Raw genomic sequence first — 21,521 nt, 5'->3', positions numbered from 1 at the left:
AAGACTTCCTGACCTATGTCTGAAAAATAGCCCAACCTTCTTAGGTTCCATTAAAAATAAAAAATTAGTGTTTCAGTTTTGAAGGCTTTGTGTCCACATACTTTCATTTAACACAGATTGCTTCAATGCATCTTCTTGTCAATACTAATGGAAATGGATGTAAGTTAATTTAATCAGGCTTGAGTTTAGCTTTCTAGATGGTCTCCTGAGGGGACATCAGGGCAAATGCGAGTTTTGTATTGTCCTGAAGCTGCTCCACTGTGTTTTCTGTGATGTGGTTTCCCTGAGCGTAGGAGAAGGACAAATCTCACATGTGGCAGGTGGCTCTGAAAGGCTGTAGGGAGGGCACGGGTTTGTCGCATTTGTTAGCGTGAAGTGCCTTATCGCAGAAGGCGATACGTGCCATCTCGGGCAAAACCAGAGGCGGCTCCAGGTCAGGGGCAGTGAAATGTTCAGGACGGCTGCCCTGGGGTTACTCCCCGCGGTGAAAAAGCAGAGTAAAGGCAAAAAGCACAATTTGTGTTTCTAGCTATTGAAGTCTGAAGTGACAGGATGTCGCAGCTGGGGGCAAGGGGAATTAGCTCAAATGGTAGAGCGCTCGCTTAGCATGCGAGAGGTAGCGGGATCGATGCCCGCATTCTCCACTTTCGATTTTGCTCTTCGTGGGAGTAAAAATTAATTACTTCACTGCGAGTATTTAAAAAAAAGATAAATAAAGCCTGACGCGTATAGCAAGGAAGCAAAATGCCTGAACGCACTTTCCTTCGTGAACGGCAAGCAACAAACCGGTTATTTTTTATTATTATATGCGCACAGCTGGAAAATATATCTGTTCCGTTTTGCCTTGTTTCTTGCTGTTTGATTTGGAAATGCTAAATGAAGTACTACACATGTATGATTTTAGAATGGAAGTTGAACGTGTTCTTTTTTTTGTGAGCGGAGAGGCCAGAGCAAAAGAGAAAGCTTCATTCTATGTATGGAACTGCGACTTTAGACGCTTGCAGAGGATCAGAGTTCTGTGATCCCAGAAAGTGCCTCAAGGGGGGGAATTAGCTCAAATGGTAGAGCGCTCGCTTAGCATGCGAGAGGTAGCGGGATCGATGCCCGCATTCTCCAGTGTTTTGCCAGATGGGAATTCATCCACTCTTACCAAGCAAAACGTTTAACTATTTTGGTAAAATGTTAGTTTTGTTTTCATTGGAGTACAACGGGTTTTTTTTTCCCTTCCTCCTTTTCTTCCTCTGCCCTTACTACCTAAATCAGGCTTATATAACTGTATAGGTCAATCCTCTCTTGTAACACTGACTTCCTGGACAGTGTAAATTAAACTGAGCAGGAAGAGAAGTCTGCAGTACGACATTTTTCCATGCCCAATGAAATCAACAGGTCGTGCTTTAACCCTAGCCAGTCACCAAGTGCTACAGTTGCACCACTCACTCCCCCACAATTAGAAGTGTAAAAGCTGGAGAGCTCAGTGGAAATAAAGGCAGTTTAATAGCGAAAGCAAAAGCCATGCACGCAAGCAAAGCAAAACATGGAATTAACTCACTGCTTCTCATGGGCAGACAGGTGTCAAGCCATCCCCAGGAGAGCAAGGCCCCATCACATGTAATGGTTAGTAAGGAAGACAAATGACATCACTTCAAATGCTCCCCATCCTCCTTCTTTCCCCCATGTAATATACTGGGCATGATGTCATATGGTCTGGAATATCCCTTTGGTCAGTTGGAGTCACCTTTCCTGGCTGTCTGCTGTCTACCTCCTATGCCAACGTGGAAATATGAGAAGCAGAAAAGGCCTTGGCTCTGTGCAAGCTCTGCACAAACACATCTCTGTATTATCAACCCTGTGTTCAGCACAAATTTAAAATACAGCCCCACAACAGCCACTGTGAAGATAATTACCTGTACAGTGTCCGAAATCAGCACACAGTGGATAAATGATGGTTAGAGACCTGAATTAATGTATCTTGATCATGCAGTGGAAATAGTTTCAGAATGCTTGTTCTTCCCCAGCTGTCCATTGTGATCCCTGCCCAGATATATAGGATCTTATTTCTTTAATGATCTTTATAAGGCTGTAGTGTGAGCTAGATTGGTCAATTGTTGAGAGCTTTGTAACAAGCTGGCTCCTGGATAAAGGCCACAGCCAGATTAATCTGCCCGAGACACAAACAGGGGAAATGTAGAGGATTTTGTAGTTAGTTAGCTAGCTAACAAAGATCATGCTGGAAGCAAGAGGGAGATGAGGATAAAAGCGGCAAGGTCACTGTGCCCTTGCCGAAACTTGAGGTTGTGGGAGAAGCTCGTTAGCTAGCAAGAATGAAGGAAGAAGAAACCATAACAAGGTGAACACAAGAATGTAAACGTAGATGTAGTTGACTGATAAATGACTAACCAATGATGAGCTCAATTTTTGCAATATGCATTAGCCTTATTAACACTGCTATAAATGTGTGTGCCTATCCAATAAACTTTTGAGACTTGTTGTTCATCATCTGGTGTGCAAGTCTTCCTTCTCCATCAGTCAATTTAAGTTCACAGCTAAAAGCTGTCACCTCTTTCCTCCAAAGTGTGTCCTGGAAAGCACACTACAGCATTTGAGCTATGGCCTGTGTGCAGGCTATAATTGAGCTCCTCAGACTTCTCTCTACTCCCATCTCTTTTGCAGAGATGCCTTTAAGAGGCTGATGCCTCTAACATACCTGATTTGTGTTAGAGTTTCAGAGATAACCTTGACTATGTGATTCACTGACTTCCCCCAATGTCTTACTAATTTCTTCTGGTCCTTCTCCAGCCATTGTGTGTTTCATTATGGTGCACTCTCCCCTGACCATTCCAGGAGCTGCAGAGCAAGTGCAACTTTTTAGACCTCAGTCACCAGTTACGCTAAATCTGTCGTCTTGAATGTTAACTGAGCACCTCACAGTGTGCATAAATGCCTTATTTCCTCACATCTTCAGTCTGTTCATAGATGAGGAAGAAAACATGTGTGAAATCAGCAGAATTTATTATTCCATTTACTGGTGTGTCTCCCGAGGCCAAAAACTTAACCGTCCCCTTGAATGCTCAGGCATACCTGAAAATTCATAGCATACCCAAATGTGACTACTTTCAGCATGATAAGCAGATTGAGATGCCTAGAATGGTCATACTAAATCTCATTGTTCTGAGAAGTCCAGAGCAACCTTATAGCTGCTGCATAGGCACTTATTTTCAGCAGTTTTTCTCAGTTCACAATGTATTGCCACTGGGTTCTTCTCCCCATAACATGCTGTGGTAAACTTGTTTTATAAAAAACTATTTCTGATCCTGTTCTTTGATATGTAATTTTTTATCTCATCAACTGTAAGCAGTGTGGACAATGTAGACATCTGTCTCAGGAATGTTTAATGGCTATGGAAAGACTCATCATTCTTTTAGGATGAACACAGTATAATCCAACATCGCTTCAAGTAAGTAAATAGATGGATTATTTTTTTCCCTCTTCATGAAGGCAGAGTACAGTTTGGAATATTTCTCAGTAACATCCAATTTCAATTTTGGCTGAAACAGTTATGGAAGGATTCTAACCTGCTCATTGCACTTAAATAAAAAAGAAGACAAAAGCAATTGTGCTGCTTTGTACAGCTGAGGAAGGTCAATACAGCATTGTATTTTTCTATTAAAAAATCACCCATACCATGCCCTTGTGAATATTACTGTAAACAAGTTATTACTGTAAAAAAAGACCTTCTTCCTTCTGGACTGTTTATATGTCATTACACCAAAGGTGGGTAATCTTAATTAGTCAGACCTAAAATTGAAGTAAAGAAACCATTGAAAGTTGAAGTGAAGAAATGTGGTTTCACGTAGAATCTATCTATCTATCTACCTATCTGTCTTTTTTACATTGAGGATACTTTTGTAGTACACTGAGGTCAAGCAAAAAAAAAAAAACAACCCAAAAGTTCAGAATCAACTTCCAAAAAATTGCAAATTCTAGACAGAAAAGTGCTCAGCACAGGATATGCTTTATTTGTACTTGAAATGAACACAAGAGTCCTTTTTAAGTCAAATAATTTTATTTCCACTTACTGCAATACTAACAGTAAAAACTGCAGTTACTAAAAACTCATTTGAGTTTTTACAATTCAAATGGAAATACAGGCAATATTGTTACCATGCTCTAAAAAACACCATAAAAACACAAAGCCCTTGCCATGTTAGTAATTACATTTAGCTAAAATGTAAATAGTATTACTGACATGAGGATTTTCATAATACCTTGTAATAACAGTGATGCCACTTAATCTTGACTACCCTTGTCATAGCAAATGATAACCCAAGCTGTGAAAATCTTTCAGTGGCAATACAGTAAGGCAGAGAGGAGCCATGATAGTTGGTTGGCAGGGAAAGGTTATGCCTGTCATAGCAGATGATAGTCCCAAATCTCAAAGATCTTGCAGATTGACACTACCTTGATTAAGGCGAAGTACAAGTTGTGACAGCAGGCTCTCAAGCACAGGGTAACTCACAGCAGCCTCACTGTCTTTCCGGTCACAGTCAGGAAGTCCTCATCAGCCAAGGCACGAAGTGCTTCTTCAAACATTTCCTTCGTGACAGCCTTAAAGAAAAGCAGCAAATCAAATAAAGATAGGGAAAATACTTCAAACATAGTAAAAATGTGATACTTTCTATCAATTTTCTAATATCTTTCTTTGAAGTTTTCATTCTATGTTAGAACTGAAGTCTGGCCCAGAACCCTGAAGCCGAATTTGGTAATTCCAGAAGCCACAATAAACTAAGGTACAGCAAATTCAACTCATTTGTCTGTAAAAGAACTCGCTTTCTAGTCATACTAACAAATCGTTCATGTTTCCATTTCCTTCCATAATGTGATTTGAGGACAAGAATGCTAATGTGGAAAAAAATGCTTTTAAATGTTAATGGAAATGTAAAAACAAAGCAGGAAACTTACTATATCAGACTGTGCTCGGAGATCATCCAGAAGCTGTTGGTACTTCAAAGATGGTGCTTTACCCTTTGATTGGATGAGCTTCCGTAAGGCTTGAGCCAATTCCTCTTTCCGCTTACGAGCTGTTGCGCTCATTCCTTATAAAAGCAAAGAAAATATCTTTTAGCGATCAGCTAAGGAGGACAGCTTAAGTTACATTTTAAAAACCACAAAATCCCAACAGCGGCCCTGCTTTAACCCCATGGAAGCACAAACCTGTTGTGAGAATGGATATGTCCACAATGCCGGTCTTTGGATCAGTAGCAGATTGTTTCAGCGCTTCCCGATGGAGGCGTTTTGCTTCCTCCACATCAACTGTTTCCACCTTCTCGGAGAAGCGCACCTTGGCGTGCGCCTCGGCCAGCCGGATCAGAGACTCCAGCTGCCGGGGGTACGCGGAAACCATTCCCCTGCCACTGCCGATCTTCCTCATGTCCACGTACGCCTGAAAGGGAGACACTCGTTACACAGCTCACTGTGTCTTGATTCCTTTTCAGTCCCCTGCATCCCCCACCTCTTAATTCAGAATATGAGCAATTCTGGCAAGCCATTCCAAATACTGTATTTCTGCTCACACACCTTCACGGTTTCTCTGCAGTGATGAATAACCACATCAAATAATATTTTTTTTTCAGTTATAAAGCAATTAAACCATGGTAATTAATCGAGTTTTGAATCACTTTAGAATTCTGAATTAATCTTATATAGCAGTACTTGTGTCTGTGATGACACATTTTGCTTTGGAAGACTTTTATGTGTTTTACGTGACAGAAACAAACCAACATATCTGAAAGCTAAACTTTAGAATGAAGAACGACTCATCTGATCCCTCTTTCCATTAAAGACCTTTTTTTCTCAAGGATCTTACAGAAGGTTGTTATGCAGATAGACAGTGTATGTACAAGGGAATTTCACCACTTCTGACAAGTCAGTAAAGACTCTGATCATTCTCGGCAGCAATTCCTTTACCTCAATAAGGGCTTGGCCTGCTTCTTCACCTAATCTGGGATTTACATAACTACGAGCATATGCAATGTAATCCCTCAATACTGCCATATCCATGTATTCCTCCTCCATCTTTTCTTCACTTTGGTAGTATAGTGAAACCAAATGGCGAGCAAGGCGTCTGTCATAAGCTTCATCACGTGGATCCAGCATCAAAAAGATCAAGTCAAATCTGAATGGGATATGATCCAGTATTAGTGCATTACTAAATATTAGTGCATGACTACTATTTGTGCATACTTTCTTGTCATTTAGGTGTTTGGGTGATAAAGATTTGACGTAATTACAGGTAAAAGTTCCTAGACTTAATTCCTACTCTCAGTAGAAATTGCTTTCTCACACTGAAAATAAAATTTTTCTAGAATTCTCAAGGTACAGAACAACACAATGGATTTGCTTACACCCTATGGACTTGAAATTTTGAAAGCAAGGTACATTCTGCAAAATTCAGATTCCATGTTCAAGGCTGACATATTTTGTTTCCTTAAAAAATCCACACCCCACAAGAAAGCTGCAACTGCCACAAACAAAAAATCCCACATACATAACAAAAGCATGGAACGTGCTGCTAAAGATACTGTCCTGAGATACAACAGCAAAAAATTGCAACTAAATAAAATTACAATTCAAAAAGCACTTGCAGTTTAATTCTGAAGAAAATGGTTTATAATTTTATGAACAATATATTCAACTAGTCTAAACTGTAAGCAGACACGGATAATGCATTTTTAGCCAGCCAATTATTTTTGTAGGCTTAAATCCAATAAATGGTGGAATTGAGATGCTGCTCAAACGTAGAAGCTCTTAACTGAAGTTTAAGCCATAAAGTGTTCTCAGGATATCCAGTATACCATCAGTGTACTTCAAATTTCCAGTTACTGTGGAAATTCTTAACAAGATGCAACTCCAGCATGTAGTTTATTTTTCTGTCTTTATTTTAGCAAGCACTAAGTGTGGCTCTAACAGCTACTGCCCACATGACTGACCAGCACTGCTACCACCACCTCCTTAGGTGAATTTTACAAAGCAGCATGAAGCAGGCACAATCTTAGGATTCTACCACCTCTGCCACACCAAGTTTCCTGATCATCAGTGTTTCACTTTAAAATCTTTATGGAGCTACGAAAAGCATCCTGAATTTTTGTTTAAGTTATCAATACCCTGAGTTTCAGAACAGCTCTTTTCTAGGAGATGATTATGAAACTTAATACACAGAATTAAGTAAGAGATCCTGCAGATCTCATCACACTTGCTCTTCAAGGTCAACATGTAAATACTAAAAGGCACTCCTGTGCTCACATAGATATTGTAAGGACAGCATATATAGTATGTGCTGTAAAAGTTTTCCCTTAGGTTGTGAACAACACAGTAGTTGCATTCTATTCTATGTCATGATTTTCAGAAGAAGAAGGGTAACATCCCCTAAAAATGACACATGCAGTGCAGTTCACTACCTTGACAGCAGTGTATGAGGAAGCTGAATGTTTTCAATAGTAGTCTTTTTCGGATTCCACTGTGATTCTATAGGATTAGCTGCTGCTAGGATAGATGTACGAGCATTCAACTGGCAAATAATTCCAGCCTGTCAAAAGGAAAAACATCTCTGAAAACAGCTGCAGCTGTGCCACCAAAACCTCCCACCAATTTCATGAGATCACCAATGTTACTAGGTGGACTCTGTAGTCAAAACCTGTATTGTGAAAGCCTCTGAGTAAAGCAAGAGCAAAATCCCCTAGGAATAACTTCAGTTTCACTTACCTTTGCAATGGAGAGCGTCTGTTGTTCCATTACTTCATGTAGAACTGACCTTGTGCTTTCATTCATTTTATCAAACTCATCAATGCAGCAAATGCCGTTGTCACTAAGTACTAGAGCTCCTGTCTGAAGAACCAGCTGCCGTGTTTCTGGATCCTTCATCACGTACGCAGTAAGACCAACTGCACTTGAGCCTTTGCCAGAAGTATACTGGCCTCGAGGAACCAGGTTATACACATACTGGAGCAGCTGGGATTTGCTAGTACCAGGATCACCACAGAGAAGAATGTTGATCTCTGCACGAAAATTCCCTCTTCCTGTGTGAGTAAAATCCTTTCTTGATCCACCAAAAAGCTGAAGCAGAATACCCTATAACAATGAAAATATCAATTGTATACATGTAACAGAGCAAATCCAGCTGTTCATCTGAAACATATGAAAAACAAACACTGCTAAAATTAACACAACTCAATGCATCTGCATGGTTTCAAGCAGTAAAGACAGAAATTTTGTATGTTGTCGTAACCAGATTTTGGTTGGAACCTGAAGAATCCCCTTTGATGAAGGGTCCTTAGTTTTCCTCAACTCCATCCCCTAGACTTGATGTGTCTTTTTTAGCATGTTGAGAAGGTAACAACAAAAGGAACTGTCATTTTACTGTGTTCCTACTTCATAAGTAAATCATTGTATGGTTTTGAATTATACTTTCAGGAACTTGTGAACAATAATAATGTATAACTCAATTAAAAAAACCTCAAAGGAATATACTTGGAAGAGAAGTGTTTGATGTCTTGCAATAACTTGAGACCTCCTACTGATTGCAGTTTTCACAATGTTCTAGTACCTCAGCTGACACTTTATTAGAACAGTCCCTTCTTGGATACATCCAAGTAAATGTTTTGATACTCCATAATTCAGAGTCAACCATATGTCACTTTGAAGCCACTCTTCTCTTGTGGATGCCCCTTCTCATCAAGCACAGTTATGTTACCTTCCTTTGATAATCAGTAATCTGAATTTCCAAGAAATAGCCAAGATACATCCTGCAGTTAAGTTTTCCCAGTTCTGCTGCCTTCTTACCTTTTCAATTAGCTTTCCTCTAATTAACATTCCATAATAGCTTGAAAAGAATTATGATACATTTACAACCAGCTCCACCCTGACAAGACCATGGTATTTTAAGACTGCTCAAGATAACAGCTTTTTGAATTTTTAAGTTTCAAGATGCATTAACAACAAACAGTAACTACAAATATATACACATAAAAATACATGTCTTGCAAGAGAAATAAAGAACCTTTCACCTTTTTGATATCTTCATGCTCGTAGATACTTGGAGCCAGAGCTAAAGCAAGCCTCTCATATATATCTGCTTTTTTAGAAAGCTCTTTGAGCAATTCCACACGTTCCTCTGTAAACCTCTTTTGCTCATTTTCCTCATCAACACCGTGCAGGCGTTTGGAGTCTGTCTTGCGATAGTGTATGACATCGATATGGGTCCTATACACAGATTTCACACTGCTCACCCGGGGATTAACTCGAATGGGGACTGCCCTGTAGATGCCTAAATACAAATTTCAATCACAGCATTAGATAAGGAGAAACATGCTAATTCCAAACACTAAAAATTTTACAAGTTCCCAGGAAGAGTAGAGCTTTTCCAAACAGCCTAAATACTTTGTCCTCTAATTTCTCACTGCCATGTAGGAGCCATATTTAAGTCAACTAGACCCATTTTTGCAGATTGACATATATGTTTTATATTCGTACCAAAAGTGTTCTCAACAATGAAAAAAAACTAAGGCTTGATACCTTAGTTTTTGAAAAAAAAACTAAAGCTTGATGCCTTTGAAATTCCCACTCCAGTCAGCCTGTCCCCCTCTTTTTAAGTGCCAAGTTTAGTAACAGCTTTCTAATGCATTTCAAACAGCTTGGGTTTTTTTACAGCACTTGTTTAAGCAAAGTGGTTTATAATATGTTGCTGCAGTATCACAAGACTTACTCTACATTATCACTCTCCTGACTGCAGACACTATTTAAGATTCTGTCTTTTCTTCAGCTACAGCTTCATTATAAAGGAATCAAGGTCAGACAGCCTGGGGATGTCTAGCCCAATCATGGGGTCAAACTGGAGTCAACTGGAGATCACTGCTTGCTAAAGGCTGTGTCCCATCAGGTTTTGAGTATCTCTAAGGACAAAGACTCCATGCAGCCTTGCCAACCAACTTATGACGAGGCTCGACCACAAATAGTTCTGATTTTTAACCAGAATTGTCTGTATTTCAGCTTATGACCTCTGTGTGCCACTAGGCATCATTAAGAAGAGTCTGGCTTTGTCTTCTTGACACTACCACCCCTCCACCCACACCTAACCAAGTGTTTCTAAATATGCTGTTAAATTCCCCCAAGCTTTCTGTTCTCCGGGCTAAGCAGTCACAGCTTTCTCAGCTTTCCATGCATGACCAAAGCTTCTGTTATCGTCAAAGCCCTTTGCTGAATTCACTCCTGTATGTTCATGTCTCCCTTGCCCTGGGAGATCCCACAACTGGACCCAGTACTCCCTCAACCTGCTGACAACACTCCTAATACAGCCCAGGAGAATGCTGGCACCACAGCTTCCTTCCAGTTTTGTTTTTGTTTGCAAATTTGCTGAGGGTGTAGAACACTGTCCCTATAAGAAAAGGCTTCCAGGATTATTGGTTCTGTCACCTTTCCCAGGGCTCAAGATGAAGCCTGCAGTTCCCCAGGTCTCCTCGTCACTGTAGGGAGTGACATTGGCTTTTTTTCTAGTATTTTAGCCAGTCAGCATGACTTTTCAAAGATAACTCAGTGGCCTTGCAAAGAAAGTATCCAACTCCCTCAGCACCTAGAAGTGCATCCCATCAGGTCCCTTTACACATAGTTAAGGTCAATAAAAAATGGAAATACTCAAACCAAATTTTACCTGTGACATTAACTCTGTCGCCTGGCTGAACTTTATCAACAAGGTCATTGTGAGCAAAGAGTGCCACTGTATGTGGGGTCTGTCCAGCTGGCATATCTTCAGGAGACTCCTGCAGTTTAATCTAGCAAAAACACCATTTAAGTTTCAGTTTCAAAAAAAGCAGAGCTTTTCCAGAGATTTTGTATTAACAGAGTCTTCAGCATCATTTTCAATCAGGAACATTGCTTAAGAATAAAATATTCCCACCCAAACAGCAAAACTGATTACAAGAAATCTCATTATGAAAATGAGAGTTCTGGTATTGCTACTGGCATGGATAAAATGCTGCTGCAAACAAGGCTCACCTAGTCTAGACAGATGTGGACATACTGTATATAAAGTGGCTTCCATACAGAAACACTATATACTTAATTTCATCCTCCTAATGCATTTCTTCTCCAAAGTAGACTTTCACTAAGCTGTTTCACCCATTTCCATGTTCCAAAACACTTCTTTTCAAAGCATTCAATCTCAAGACACATAACTAATACTGTTGATGATTTTAGGAGGGTGGGGGAGCAACAACTAGCAATGCTTTCATTTTAGCCACTACGTAAGCCAACATACCATCTGTTTGTCAGAGAACATGGATCTGTTGTGAATCAGCGCCATACTGTGCGTTGTGTTACAGTTCTTGCACACTGATGGTTCAGCAATCCTGCCACGGTCGATTTCCACTCTGGTGGTGAAAGCGCAAACCTGGCATCTAAAGAATGCTTCCTGCATCTCAGGAATTAACTGGGAGCTTCTGATGACCATGCCACTGATGGTGATGAGTTGATCAATATCTACAAAAAATATAGGGACTCATGTCATGACCACATACTCTTAAAATTTAAATAGCCTTCAAAATTTCAATTACAAAATTTCACATTACAATAAAATTTAAATAGCCTTCAAAATTTCACATTACTTTTAGGCAGAAGCTAGACAGACAGGTTACTACTATTTTGTTCAAGCAAAAAGAATAAACACACAGTATAAATACTGTAATTTACCAGAGTATCTATACAAAAGAAAGAATCCTTTGCACTTCCAGAACTAAGAACACGAGTAGTTGATGACAGGAGATATTTCCTTTATGGATAGGTTACTCTACATTTGGTCTAAAGCATTTTCTTCTGAAACAGACATGAATGGAAGATATTGGTCTGTATGGACCACAAGTACAGTTTTATACAGTCTTAATCTTATAGTATTCACTAAGTTTATGGAAATCTTTAAGATTCTTTTCTAACATCTTAAGCAAAAAGTTTACCTTCAGGGTTTAGATTTCTCATATTCCTGGTCTTCAGTACATTGTATGGCCTTACTTGAATTTGATGCTCTAGTATTGAATCAGGGTAACGATCAAAAAAGATCTCATTGGCAGCCATGTCAAACGTTGGGATAACTTCCTGTATTAGAAACAGCTTACATGTTAAATCACAGAGTGAAGTAATTATACATAAAGCATTCTATGTGCTGCTGATCAGCCAGTAATGACTAAAAGTTGCACCATTTTCCTGCGTAACACAAAACCTGCTGTTTGGGTCAGATTTATTTATTCATTCACTTGAGTATTGCAGGGGGTGGAAGCACAGAACTCTGGACACTGCAGCTCACCAGCTAACTTTGCATGCACGAGGTACTCACTGTTTCTATGACATCTACTATGAAACAAGACACTTATATTCAGTAAAATAAAGTAGCCACTGAGATTGCACTGAACACACACAGCATGCACACACTGCATTTAAAAGCATTTTATACTCCAGAAATACGAAATAACTACCTGAAAGCCAGAAAACAAGTGCACTACTTCACCTGAGGATAGCAGATCAGTTGCCTGTAGAGATTTTCATCAAATGCTCTCAGATGGTCACAATTTACATTCAGGAATGGTTCCCCAACCATATTAATCTGCAAGGGAGTTAGCAAATCTTTAGCTCGATGGCATATAAGACTGAAAAAAGAAAAGCTGAATTACTGCATTACAAGTACCTCTTGAAGTCGTTGCATATAGCGTGGTTCATTAAGATCCAGGCCAATGTCTTCATCCTCTTTATCCAGTGGATCAATAAAGCGCTGGAGAAATCTCTGAATGTTAGAGGTAAAAGAAAGACATGAAAAATTAGCAGAATTTAGTAGTACAAACAACTCCTTTGTACCAGATTCAACTAATATTTGTTTAAATCAAACCAGCTTTTCATTTTAAAAAAAGGAAGGAACAAAACCTACCTGGAATTTTTCTTTGCATGAGGCCACATTAACATCTGTTCCCCAAATAACAAGCTTTTGTCCAAGAGATTGCTCGGTTGCTACTATATCCTCAGCCAGCTGCATGGAAACAAATTAAGCATATACAAATATTTATATGTTCAAAAAGAAGTTGTCAGATACAAGAGGTGAGACATCCACCTACCCCATCCGAGTGTAAATCCACTTGTCTGGCTTTCCGGACAGACCCAAGATCCGGCCTCTGCCTGACTGGAGTTCCTCGTGCACCGCTTCGTGGGGTGCCCTCTACCCTGGAGCTGGGTGTGCCGTAAGTCAGAGGTGAACTGATGTCAAAGTCAAGAGGAATGGCTATAAAAGGAAGTGGTTTGTAATGATTATTGAGACATTTTACATCTATAGCAGACTAAAATTCAGCCCCTGCATTTGTCTCATTGGTCCTTCAACTCTAGTCTCAGTCAAGCCCAGTGTTCTGTCAAAACACACAATAAAGATGTTGCCAGTCTCCCTAGAACTTTTCTTTTTACTCACAGCTCTTCTCAAAGATCCCAAGTTCAAATAAAGCTTCCCTAGAAAACTTTACAGCAGCACTGACTTTAAAACTACACTGGAGTTCGAGCATAAAAACATACAGAATCAATTGCAGATGAAACACTTTTTTTAGTATTTTGGAGTTGGTAGAGCAAGTGACAGAATTAACAGTTACTGGAATTAAAAACAATCCTATATATAAGGGCAAGAAAGGCTTTCTATGGCAAACAACTAGTTCCTTCTGTGTTAGCAGTTTTAATACTTTCTATAAATAAATTCTAAAAACGAATGTATATTCCCTGATATATATTCCCATGCTAACTGGAAGCTACAATAGAGATCTGCACCCCAGACACTGACTGCACTCCTGCAGAGTTCCCTGTACTAAATTCAAATGAGAAACAGGAGACAACGCTCATTTTTCCCTCCAGCGTTTTTCGGCCGGCTCAGGCCCCGCGCTGGCTCGCCCCCCGGCAGCGCAGGGGGTGTCCGGGCTGCACCCCCGGGGCCCGCACAGCCCCGGCCCGGCCCAGCCGCAGCGTACCGGAGTGGCGGAACTGCGGCGGGCTGGAGAACAGCGCATCGGCGGCGCCGGGGCTCTGCGCGTCGGCGGGCGGGGACGTGGGCATGGGCTGCAGGTCCCCGGTGGAGGTGGAATCGTCTGTCCGACGCTTCTGGGAAGGAGGAGAGCGAGCATCTTGCGCTGCAAGAGACAAGCGGACCCGGAGTTACAACAGGCAGGCCGCCGCACCAGGCGGACCGAGGCGGGGGATGGGAGAGCACCCCCAGGGCGGGGAAACCCACCCCGCCGGCCCCTTCCCGACGCAGCACTTACGAGTCGGGGGATTGCTGCCCCGGCCGCGCTTGCCCCGTCGGCGGCTGGGAGTGGAGGCTGGCGACGACATGGCGCTGCTGCGGTCCTACCTGGGGGCAGGGGGTCGGCGAGAAGAATGAGCACTGCGGGTGCTCCGCTGCCGGCCGAACCCTGCCCGGCGGGTTCCCGTCCCTTTGCTCCCCTCGGCAGCCGCGACCCCCGCCCGCCGCCCCCACCCACCTGCACAGCCCCGCAAACACCGCCACACTCCGCGCCAAAGCCAGCGGCGTGCGCGCGCTCTCCCGGGCTTTCTGGCCAATGGCGAGGCGCGATCGTAACGGGAGCGCCCAACGAAGGCAGAAAGGGGGGACGCGGAACCGAGGGGGAGAGGAGGAAGGAGATGAAACGTCTGGACCTCCGAAGTGAGGGTCGCGCCACGCTCGACCTGCTATATTAGAGAAAGAATTATAACGCAGATTACTACTTGTGGTACAGATAGGGGCTGCCCCCAGTAATTGCACACCGCCTCCCCCCCCGCAACCTAGCGTGGAGCCGCCCGCCCCTTACCGAATTTCGCGGCAAAACTAGGGCTGTAGGCGGGCGTGGGGAGGTTGGAGCAGCCCATTCTCAGAGGAGGGGGAACCGCTACTGTGTCCAGCGTTACTGCCCTGTTCTGGGCTCCTGGGTACAACAGGGACCTGGAGCTCCTGGAGCGGGTCCAGCGAAGGGCAGTAAAGATGATTAAGGGACTGGAGCATCTCTCTGATGAGGAAGGCTGAGGGAGCTGGGCCTGTACAGTCTCGAGAAGAGACGACTGAGAGGCGACCTCGTCAATGTCTATCAGTATCTGTAGCGAAGGTGCCAAGAGGATGGAGCCAGGCTCTTCTCGTGGTGCCAAGCAATAGGACAAGAGGCAATGGGCAAAAACTGATGCACAGGAAGTTCCACTTAAACGTGAGGAAGAACTTTACTGTGCAGTGACCGAGCACTGGAACAGTTTGCCCAGAGAGGGTGTGGAATCTCTTACTGGAGATAGCGGAGCGTTGTCTGGATGCAACCCTGTGCCGAATGCCTGCTAGAGCAGGGAGGCTGGCCCACTGTGGTCCCCTCCAACCTCATCCACTCTGTCATTCTGTGTGTGCAAGTCCTGAGCCCATCCTGAGACGAGAGACATAAAAGCCGAAACGCTCTTCCCTGCCGCCAGCCTTTATTCCGCGGGGCATGGTCAGGAGGAGCCCTTCTCCTGCCCGGGCTCAGCCCCCCGGCGGGCGTTGGAAGCAGCGGGAGGCGGGCCCTTCCCGCGCGCTTCCTCGCCCCGCGGCGGGGCCTGTGCGGCATGGCTGGGGTGCAGCACTGCCTGCTGCAGCTGCACCGCTGCCTGCAGCCCGGCGATGCGGGCGGCAGCGCCCTGCACGGATACAGCCTGCTCCGCAGCCTGGCCGAGACCTGCGTGGCCAGTCTGGCCAGCGGCGAGCAGGGTGCGGCCGCGGGCCCGGCCCGGCGGGGGGAGCTGAGCGGGGCCCGGGGAGGGCTCGGTGGCGGCGGGACCCGGTGCTTCTGCGGGGCGGCTCCGTCCGTGCTGCGCTGCCCGCTCTGTGTCACTGGGGATCCCCAGGGAGCGGGGTCTCTTGCCGCAGATAACCATTCCCCGGGGTAAAGGCACTTCGGTGCGGGCCCCTCTGTGCTGAGCTGCCCCGAGGCTGGCTTTCCTCGGCCCTGAGCAGGGCCAGGCTCCGGTGTGAGGGCACGGGCTCAGGGCCGGGCCCCAGGCCATGGGGGAGGTCAGTAGCACCCACACTTTGTTGTGGTTTTTCTGGGGCGAGCGTCAGTCGTGCCCAAGGCGTCAGGTCACGCTTTTGCGCCAGGGATGGGCTGGGTGGTGAGCGGGATCCAGCCACCTGATGGTTCCTTGCCTCCCTGCAGCGCTGCACCTGTCCCTGGTGTTTTCCCAGGAGCATGGCTTACTCGTCTTTATCCACAGATCCCTCACCATCGAGGAGGTAAGTTGGCAAACTTTAAAGTAGTGTTTCGGTAGTGCTATATGAGCAACATGTTACACATTTCAAAAATATTTTTTTCTTTTAACTTTTCAGTTTCGAGATTGCAGGGAAGAAGCGTTGAAGTTTCTTTGTGTCTTTATGGAAAAAGTTGGTGACAAAATTCATCCTTATGCCTGTAATATTAAGGTAGGTAAATGAAAATACTTTCCTAGAAATGTTTTTGCCAGATAGTTTAAACTAGTCTGGTGGGTGTCATGTCATAACATTCATAGCTGTACTTCACTCCTCCCAGTCAGCCTTGCCCATCTCTAGTGTTCTTGTTAGAGCTGAAATAATTTAAATTTTTTTTTACATAAACTGTAATTCATACCTCAGAGCAGTGCAGAATTGTTTGTCCAGCTGTAGACTTAATTTTATTACCTTTTCTTTATAGAACATAGTAGGTATTGGTTCTGAAAATTAGTTGTTTTCATTGGAAATAGTAGTTGTAGCTTCTAATTTATACAAACTAAAGTTGCCATTTAAATGTAAAATTTTAAATATTCCTATAGGGTTAATTTTAATTATAATTTTTTTTTAAAATCACCTGAGAAGTTGTTACTTTTGCAATATATGCACAAATTGGTGGTAACTACAATACCTGAGGTTACTGGAGTCGATTATAATTTTTTTTTAAAATCACCTGAGAAGTTGTTACTTTTGCAATATATGCACAAATTGGTAGCTACAATACCTGAGGTTACTGGAGTCTGGATGGCTGAACATCTATGCTGCTTTGCATAGAAATGCTTGACTGCACTACTGAAGTTTCTGATCATAAATTAGTAGCTACTTATTGTAAGGACTGATAGTACTGAGGTAGAAAATCTGCTCTGTGCAAATTTTACTGTGGAAACTGCCATTTCTTTGCTTGATTTGGGGTTTGTTTTTATGTCAGACAGTGCTGCAGTTTTGTCAGTGAAGCCATTTCCAGGACTAGATATTATTTTAGTCTTTTTAAAAAACCTTAACCTTAAGGAGCAGATACTTTAAGAGGTAGAAGAAAACATTATCTTTGAATTTCCATCTTTACTTACAAGTATTGTTATCTTAATTTTCTTTTCTGTGAAGCAAACTTGTCTTAGTGTTTATACAAAAGAGAGAGCAGCAAAATGTAAAATCTCAGCGCTGGAACTTCTGATTAAGGTAAAATGCATTTTATAAATTCTCTTGCTTCTAGAAAGAAATAGAAAACCTGCTGTATTACTATGGTTACACTATATCATGCAGAAAATCTATATCAGAGAGTTGCAGAATAAGCTGAGTTGGAAGGGATCCACAAGGATCATTGAGTCCAGCTCTGTCCTGCACAGCATCATCCCCAAAAGTCACACCACGTGCCTGAGAGCATTGTCCAAACATTTCCTGAACTGTTGTCAGGTGTGGTGCTGTGACCACTTCCCTGGGGAGCCTGTTCCAGTGCCCAACTGCCCTTTGGGTGGAGAGCTGTTTTCTGATATCCAACTTAAACTTCCCCTTTCACAGCTTCAGACTCTTCCCTTGGGTCCTGTCACTCACTGCTCACCAAAGAGATCAGTGTCTGCCCCTCCTCTTCCTCTTGCAGGGAAGTCGTAGTCTGACGTAGCAAGAGAAGAGTGATAGCTAATATTTAGATGTTAAAATGTTTTAACAACAGATTGTCTTCAGTATTCTCTAGTAGAGAATTGCTTAGATGTGGGCATGTCATTCCTTCATTTGTTTTAGAGCAAGACATAATTGTTTGGGGGCAGTTGCAGATCTCTCTCTCATTTATTTAAGGAGAAATTTTGCTGTTCAATTGCATTCTTGTTTCAAAATACTATGTATTATATATTCTATTCTAATAATAGATAAAGTATTTGGAAAATGTGGAGGAGGAGGACTTTTTTTCCAGAAATTTAGTTGCTGTGTGAGACAGTAGTTCCTTTGAACACATTTAGACCTTTATTTTGTAAATGCTTTTGTGCCTACTTAGGTTTGTTTATGAGAAACAAAACTCCCTTCTGAGTTATTCTGAGTCAGTTCTGTGAATTGGATTGTCTTTATACTAGCCAATCTGCTCGGGAGAGAAGAAATGCAATATGATAAAAGCTACTGCAGACTTTCTGAGCCTGTGCTCTAGTGGAGTTCATGTGTACATATGTATAAATCATATTGTATAAAGGTTGACGTAGGTGATCTATATGTAACATGTATACTATAAATTAAAAGTTGTAAATTCTGTATTTATGCAGATATAGGAATGTAGTGTAGTTAAAGTCGATTGCATGCCATTACTCTTCTTTGGACAAGTCACCTTAGATCTCTTTCATTGAATAGCATATTTGCTTACTTAAGCTGAACTTGCATGTATGAACTGTGTTTTTATTAGACCGAGTAATACTGGGGTATTGATCTAAATGTTTTCCTTTTTTTTTTAAATCCATCTTAGTTGCTTCACAGTTTACAACGTTCCTGTCTGATGGAAGAAATGAAAGTTAGGGAGATATTTAATAAATTTTATGAGGAGCTTGCTGCAAAAAGTAGAATTCCTGACACAGGTAGGCCTTAGTTTTTCTTTGATTGTCCACCTATACTCAACACTGGTGAGGCTGCACCTCGAATCTTGTGTTCGGTTCTGGGCCCCTCAATACAAGAAGGACTTTGAGGGATTGGGGCGAGTCCAGAAAAGAGCAACAGAGCTGGGGAAGGGTTTGGAGCACAGGTCCTGTGAGGAGCAGCTGAGGGAGCTGGGCATGTTTAGCCTGGAGAAAAGGAAGCTCAGGGAAGCCCTTACTGCTCTCTACAGCCACTTGAAAGAAGGCTGTAGCCAGGTGGGGGTTGGTCTCCCAGGTAACAAGTGACAGGACAAGAGGAAATGACTTCAAGCTGCACCAGGGGAGGTTTACATTGGATATTAGGAAGCATTTCTTGACAGAAAGGACTGTCAATCATTGGAACAGGCTTCCAGGGAAGTGGTGGAGTCACCATTGCTGAATACGTGTAGATGTGGCACCTGGGGACATGTTTCATTGATAAGACCTGGCAGTGTTAGGTTGATCATCTTAAAGGTCTGTTCCAACCTAAACAATTCTATGATTCTAAAGCTCTTTGTTGTCTTATTCTAAACCTGGCTAGTGTTTCCCTCAAAGCTGCAATTGTAGTGTGATAGTTCCTGCATTGGTCACCTCTAATGTGAGCTCATCAGTTCTGCCTTGCCTGATTGTATTATTTGTGGCATATTAGTATGAGCTGCAGTTTGATTATTGTGGCTAGATACTGCTGGAATCTTGGCTTTACAAGTCTCATAAAATTTGTGCCTACATAGAATCCTTCACTCTGAATTCAAGCCTAAAAACTTCTGTTAGCCTTAGGAAGTGCTTCCTCAGTGTATGTGGCCATTAAATTAGTTTTCTGAGCCATGTTTAAAAATAGTAAATATGTTTAACTTACTGATGTGAGAGGAGGATGCATCTCACATTGTAGGATATGGCTACATATATGTGTGTGTATATATGTATAAAGATGTTTGCTGCACACTTTAATAAGCAATTATACTGTATGGGATGATTTTCTCATGGTCGTAAGTTAATAGAAATTGCACTGGAAATGCCAAAAGCAATTATTTCAGTAATTAAGATTTAATAATATTAAAAATTACTTTCTAGTATTGGAAAAGATTTATGAGCTTTTGGGAGTTTTGGGAGAAGTCCAGCCTAGTGACATGATTAACAACTCTGAAAAACTATTCCGAGCTTATTTGAGAGAGCTTAGAACACAGGTATGATTGGAATTTCTTTTCATTCTTTGGTTTTTTTTGCTTTGACTTTCTTTTTGCATTGCTTTGTTTTTGGGACTTTTTTTTTGTCCTTTGAAATGTATAGCACTGGCTGTTGGAATACTACTGTAACTAGTACAATTTGTAGGGATCTAGCTGAACAGTCATAAATTCTTATTGAAAGACTGTTTAAGTTGTGTTCTCTGGCTCTGAAAAGCTTTCTAAGTGAAAATTCACCAAATGAAAATTCACTGTGTGCAAAAATGGCTTGTGATGATCATTCCCCAAGAAATGTTACCGTGTCATGCACTGGTAGTTTCTGATTTGTTCTCTACTGGCTGCAAAGTTCTTGCACATGAGATGAACATCATATTTCTGCTGAACTTTCATATTTCTGAATTCTTAACATTTCAAAACATTACTGTATTTTATCTAAATTTTGGTATTGTTGGTCTTGGTGGAACATTTCCATATTTTTCAAATGATCTCCCACGCTTCCCTCCAAATGACGTGACACTTAGGAGTAAAGATGTTTCTGTGGAGTTGTTTCATAGAGTTGGGTGCTGATATAACTATTAAGTTGAAATAAGTTATTTACCTAGAATTCTAGGAACTGGAAAGCCTTGGTGTAAATTCATCTTAGCTTGAGGGTATTTTATTCTTTGCAGATGACATCTGCTACAAGAGCACCCAAGCTCCCTCTTGTAGCAGGATGTCTGAGGGGACTGGTTGCACTCATGTACAACTTCACCAAGTCTGTGGATGAAGGTATGTTCTTTTCCTATGAGAAGGGCAGTGACACATTTTAGTACAGTTTTACAGACAGTTGTACATTTAATTACTACACAGCCTAAAAGTAGCACCATTTCTGTGTGTAAACTCAGAATTAAAATTTCCCTGTTAGTAGATGGTTTATGCAAAATACACACTCATGCAGTCCTTGTAATCTGTCTTTGTGTGAAGTGGCTTCATCAGCGTTTTTCTATATGTAAATCTTTGAAGTGCTATTTTCTGACCAAATGTTGGGCAGCTGTGAGAGTCACATTGAAGCTGGAATGAAGGTTGTATGGAGATGTGTTTCTCTTAATAGTCTACTTAAACACGGATATTCAGAAAAAGCAACTAATAAAGATGTACAATTTTTTTTCAGATTTAAGAGTATATAAGGAAAAAAGTCTCTGTCTCTTAAAATGAGGTTTCCACTATCACTGCTTCATACCAAGCATTGATAAAAATACCTTAGTCTTCACTCTGCCTACTGTACATCAGTAGTGAAATACTCACTGTTGGATTGTTTCACAGATCCTCAGACTGCCAAGGAGATTTTTGATTTTGCAATGAAGGCAATCAACCCACAGGTAAGTCTGCTATGTATTAACTGTTCTGCATAAACAAATTAGCCCTGATGAAGACTAAATCACAGTGACAAACCTTTTCTGGTATTAC

The 21,521-nt window shown here is 41.9% G+C and overlaps 2 protein-coding genes and 2 non-coding genes across 5 annotated transcripts in view; 3 read left to right on the top strand and 1 right to left on the bottom strand.

Moving 5' to 3' along the window:
• Positions 1–571: 571 nt before the first annotated feature.
• On the top strand, positions 572–644 carry TRNAA-AGC. Its single transcript has one exon. It is a non-coding gene; the product is annotated as a tRNA-Ala (tRNA).
• Positions 645–1,043: 399 nt separating this feature from the next.
• Positions 1,044–1,116, top strand: TRNAA-AGC. Its single transcript has one exon. It is a non-coding gene; the product is annotated as a tRNA-Ala (tRNA).
• Positions 1,117–4,050: 2,934 nt separating this feature from the next.
• On the bottom strand, positions 4,051–14,682 carry MCM4 (minichromosome maintenance complex component 4). The gene is made up of 17 exons (XM_041413034.1): positions 14,541–14,682; positions 14,322–14,410; positions 14,031–14,189; positions 13,143–13,306; positions 12,959–13,057; positions 12,722–12,817; positions 12,545–12,640; positions 11,997–12,135; positions 11,306–11,526; positions 10,700–10,820; positions 9,060–9,319; positions 7,759–8,124; positions 7,455–7,582; positions 5,965–6,172; positions 5,212–5,440; positions 4,960–5,093; positions 4,051–4,605 (listed from the first exon to the last, which is right to left on the bottom strand). The coding sequence occupies exons 2-17, from the start codon at positions 14,389–14,391 to the stop codon at positions 4,513–4,515; spliced, it is 2,583 nt and encodes an 860-aa protein (XP_041268968.1). The 5' UTR covers positions 14,392–14,410; positions 14,541–14,682; the 3' UTR covers positions 4,051–4,512.
• A 919-nt stretch (positions 14,683–15,601) lies between these two features.
• PRKDC (protein kinase, DNA-activated, catalytic subunit) overlaps positions 15,602–21,521 on the top strand; it is an 82,109-nt gene continuing 76,189 nt past the window's right edge. Inside the window, exons 1-8 of one of the 2 annotated variants that reach the window (XM_041412768.1) lie at positions 15,602–15,778; positions 16,224–16,300; positions 16,394–16,486; positions 17,411–17,485; positions 18,750–18,858; positions 19,966–20,078; positions 20,744–20,843; positions 21,378–21,433. In XM_041412768.1, the coding sequence (XP_041268702.1) occupies positions 15,637–15,778; positions 16,224–16,300; positions 16,394–16,486; positions 17,411–17,485; positions 18,750–18,858; positions 19,966–20,078; positions 20,744–20,843; positions 21,378–21,433 (765 nt within the window). In that variant the 5' untranslated portion in view covers positions 15,602–15,636. The remainder of the gene's footprint in view (positions 15,779–16,223; positions 16,301–16,393; positions 16,487–17,410; positions 17,486–18,749; positions 18,859–19,965; positions 20,079–20,743; positions 20,844–21,377; positions 21,434–21,521) is intronic. The other variant, XM_041412767.1, reaches the window with a different exon arrangement.

This window comes from Onychostruthus taczanowskii, unplaced genomic scaffold (genome assembly GCF_017590055.1).
Source record: "Onychostruthus taczanowskii isolate IOZ18803 unplaced genomic scaffold, ASM1759005v1 scaffold4, whole genome shotgun sequence".
Taxonomy (NCBI): Eukaryota; Metazoa; Chordata; class Aves; order Passeriformes; family Passeridae; genus Onychostruthus; species Onychostruthus taczanowskii.
The sequence above is the reverse complement of the archived record's forward strand: the minus strand, read 5'-3'. Positions and strand labels throughout refer to the sequence as shown.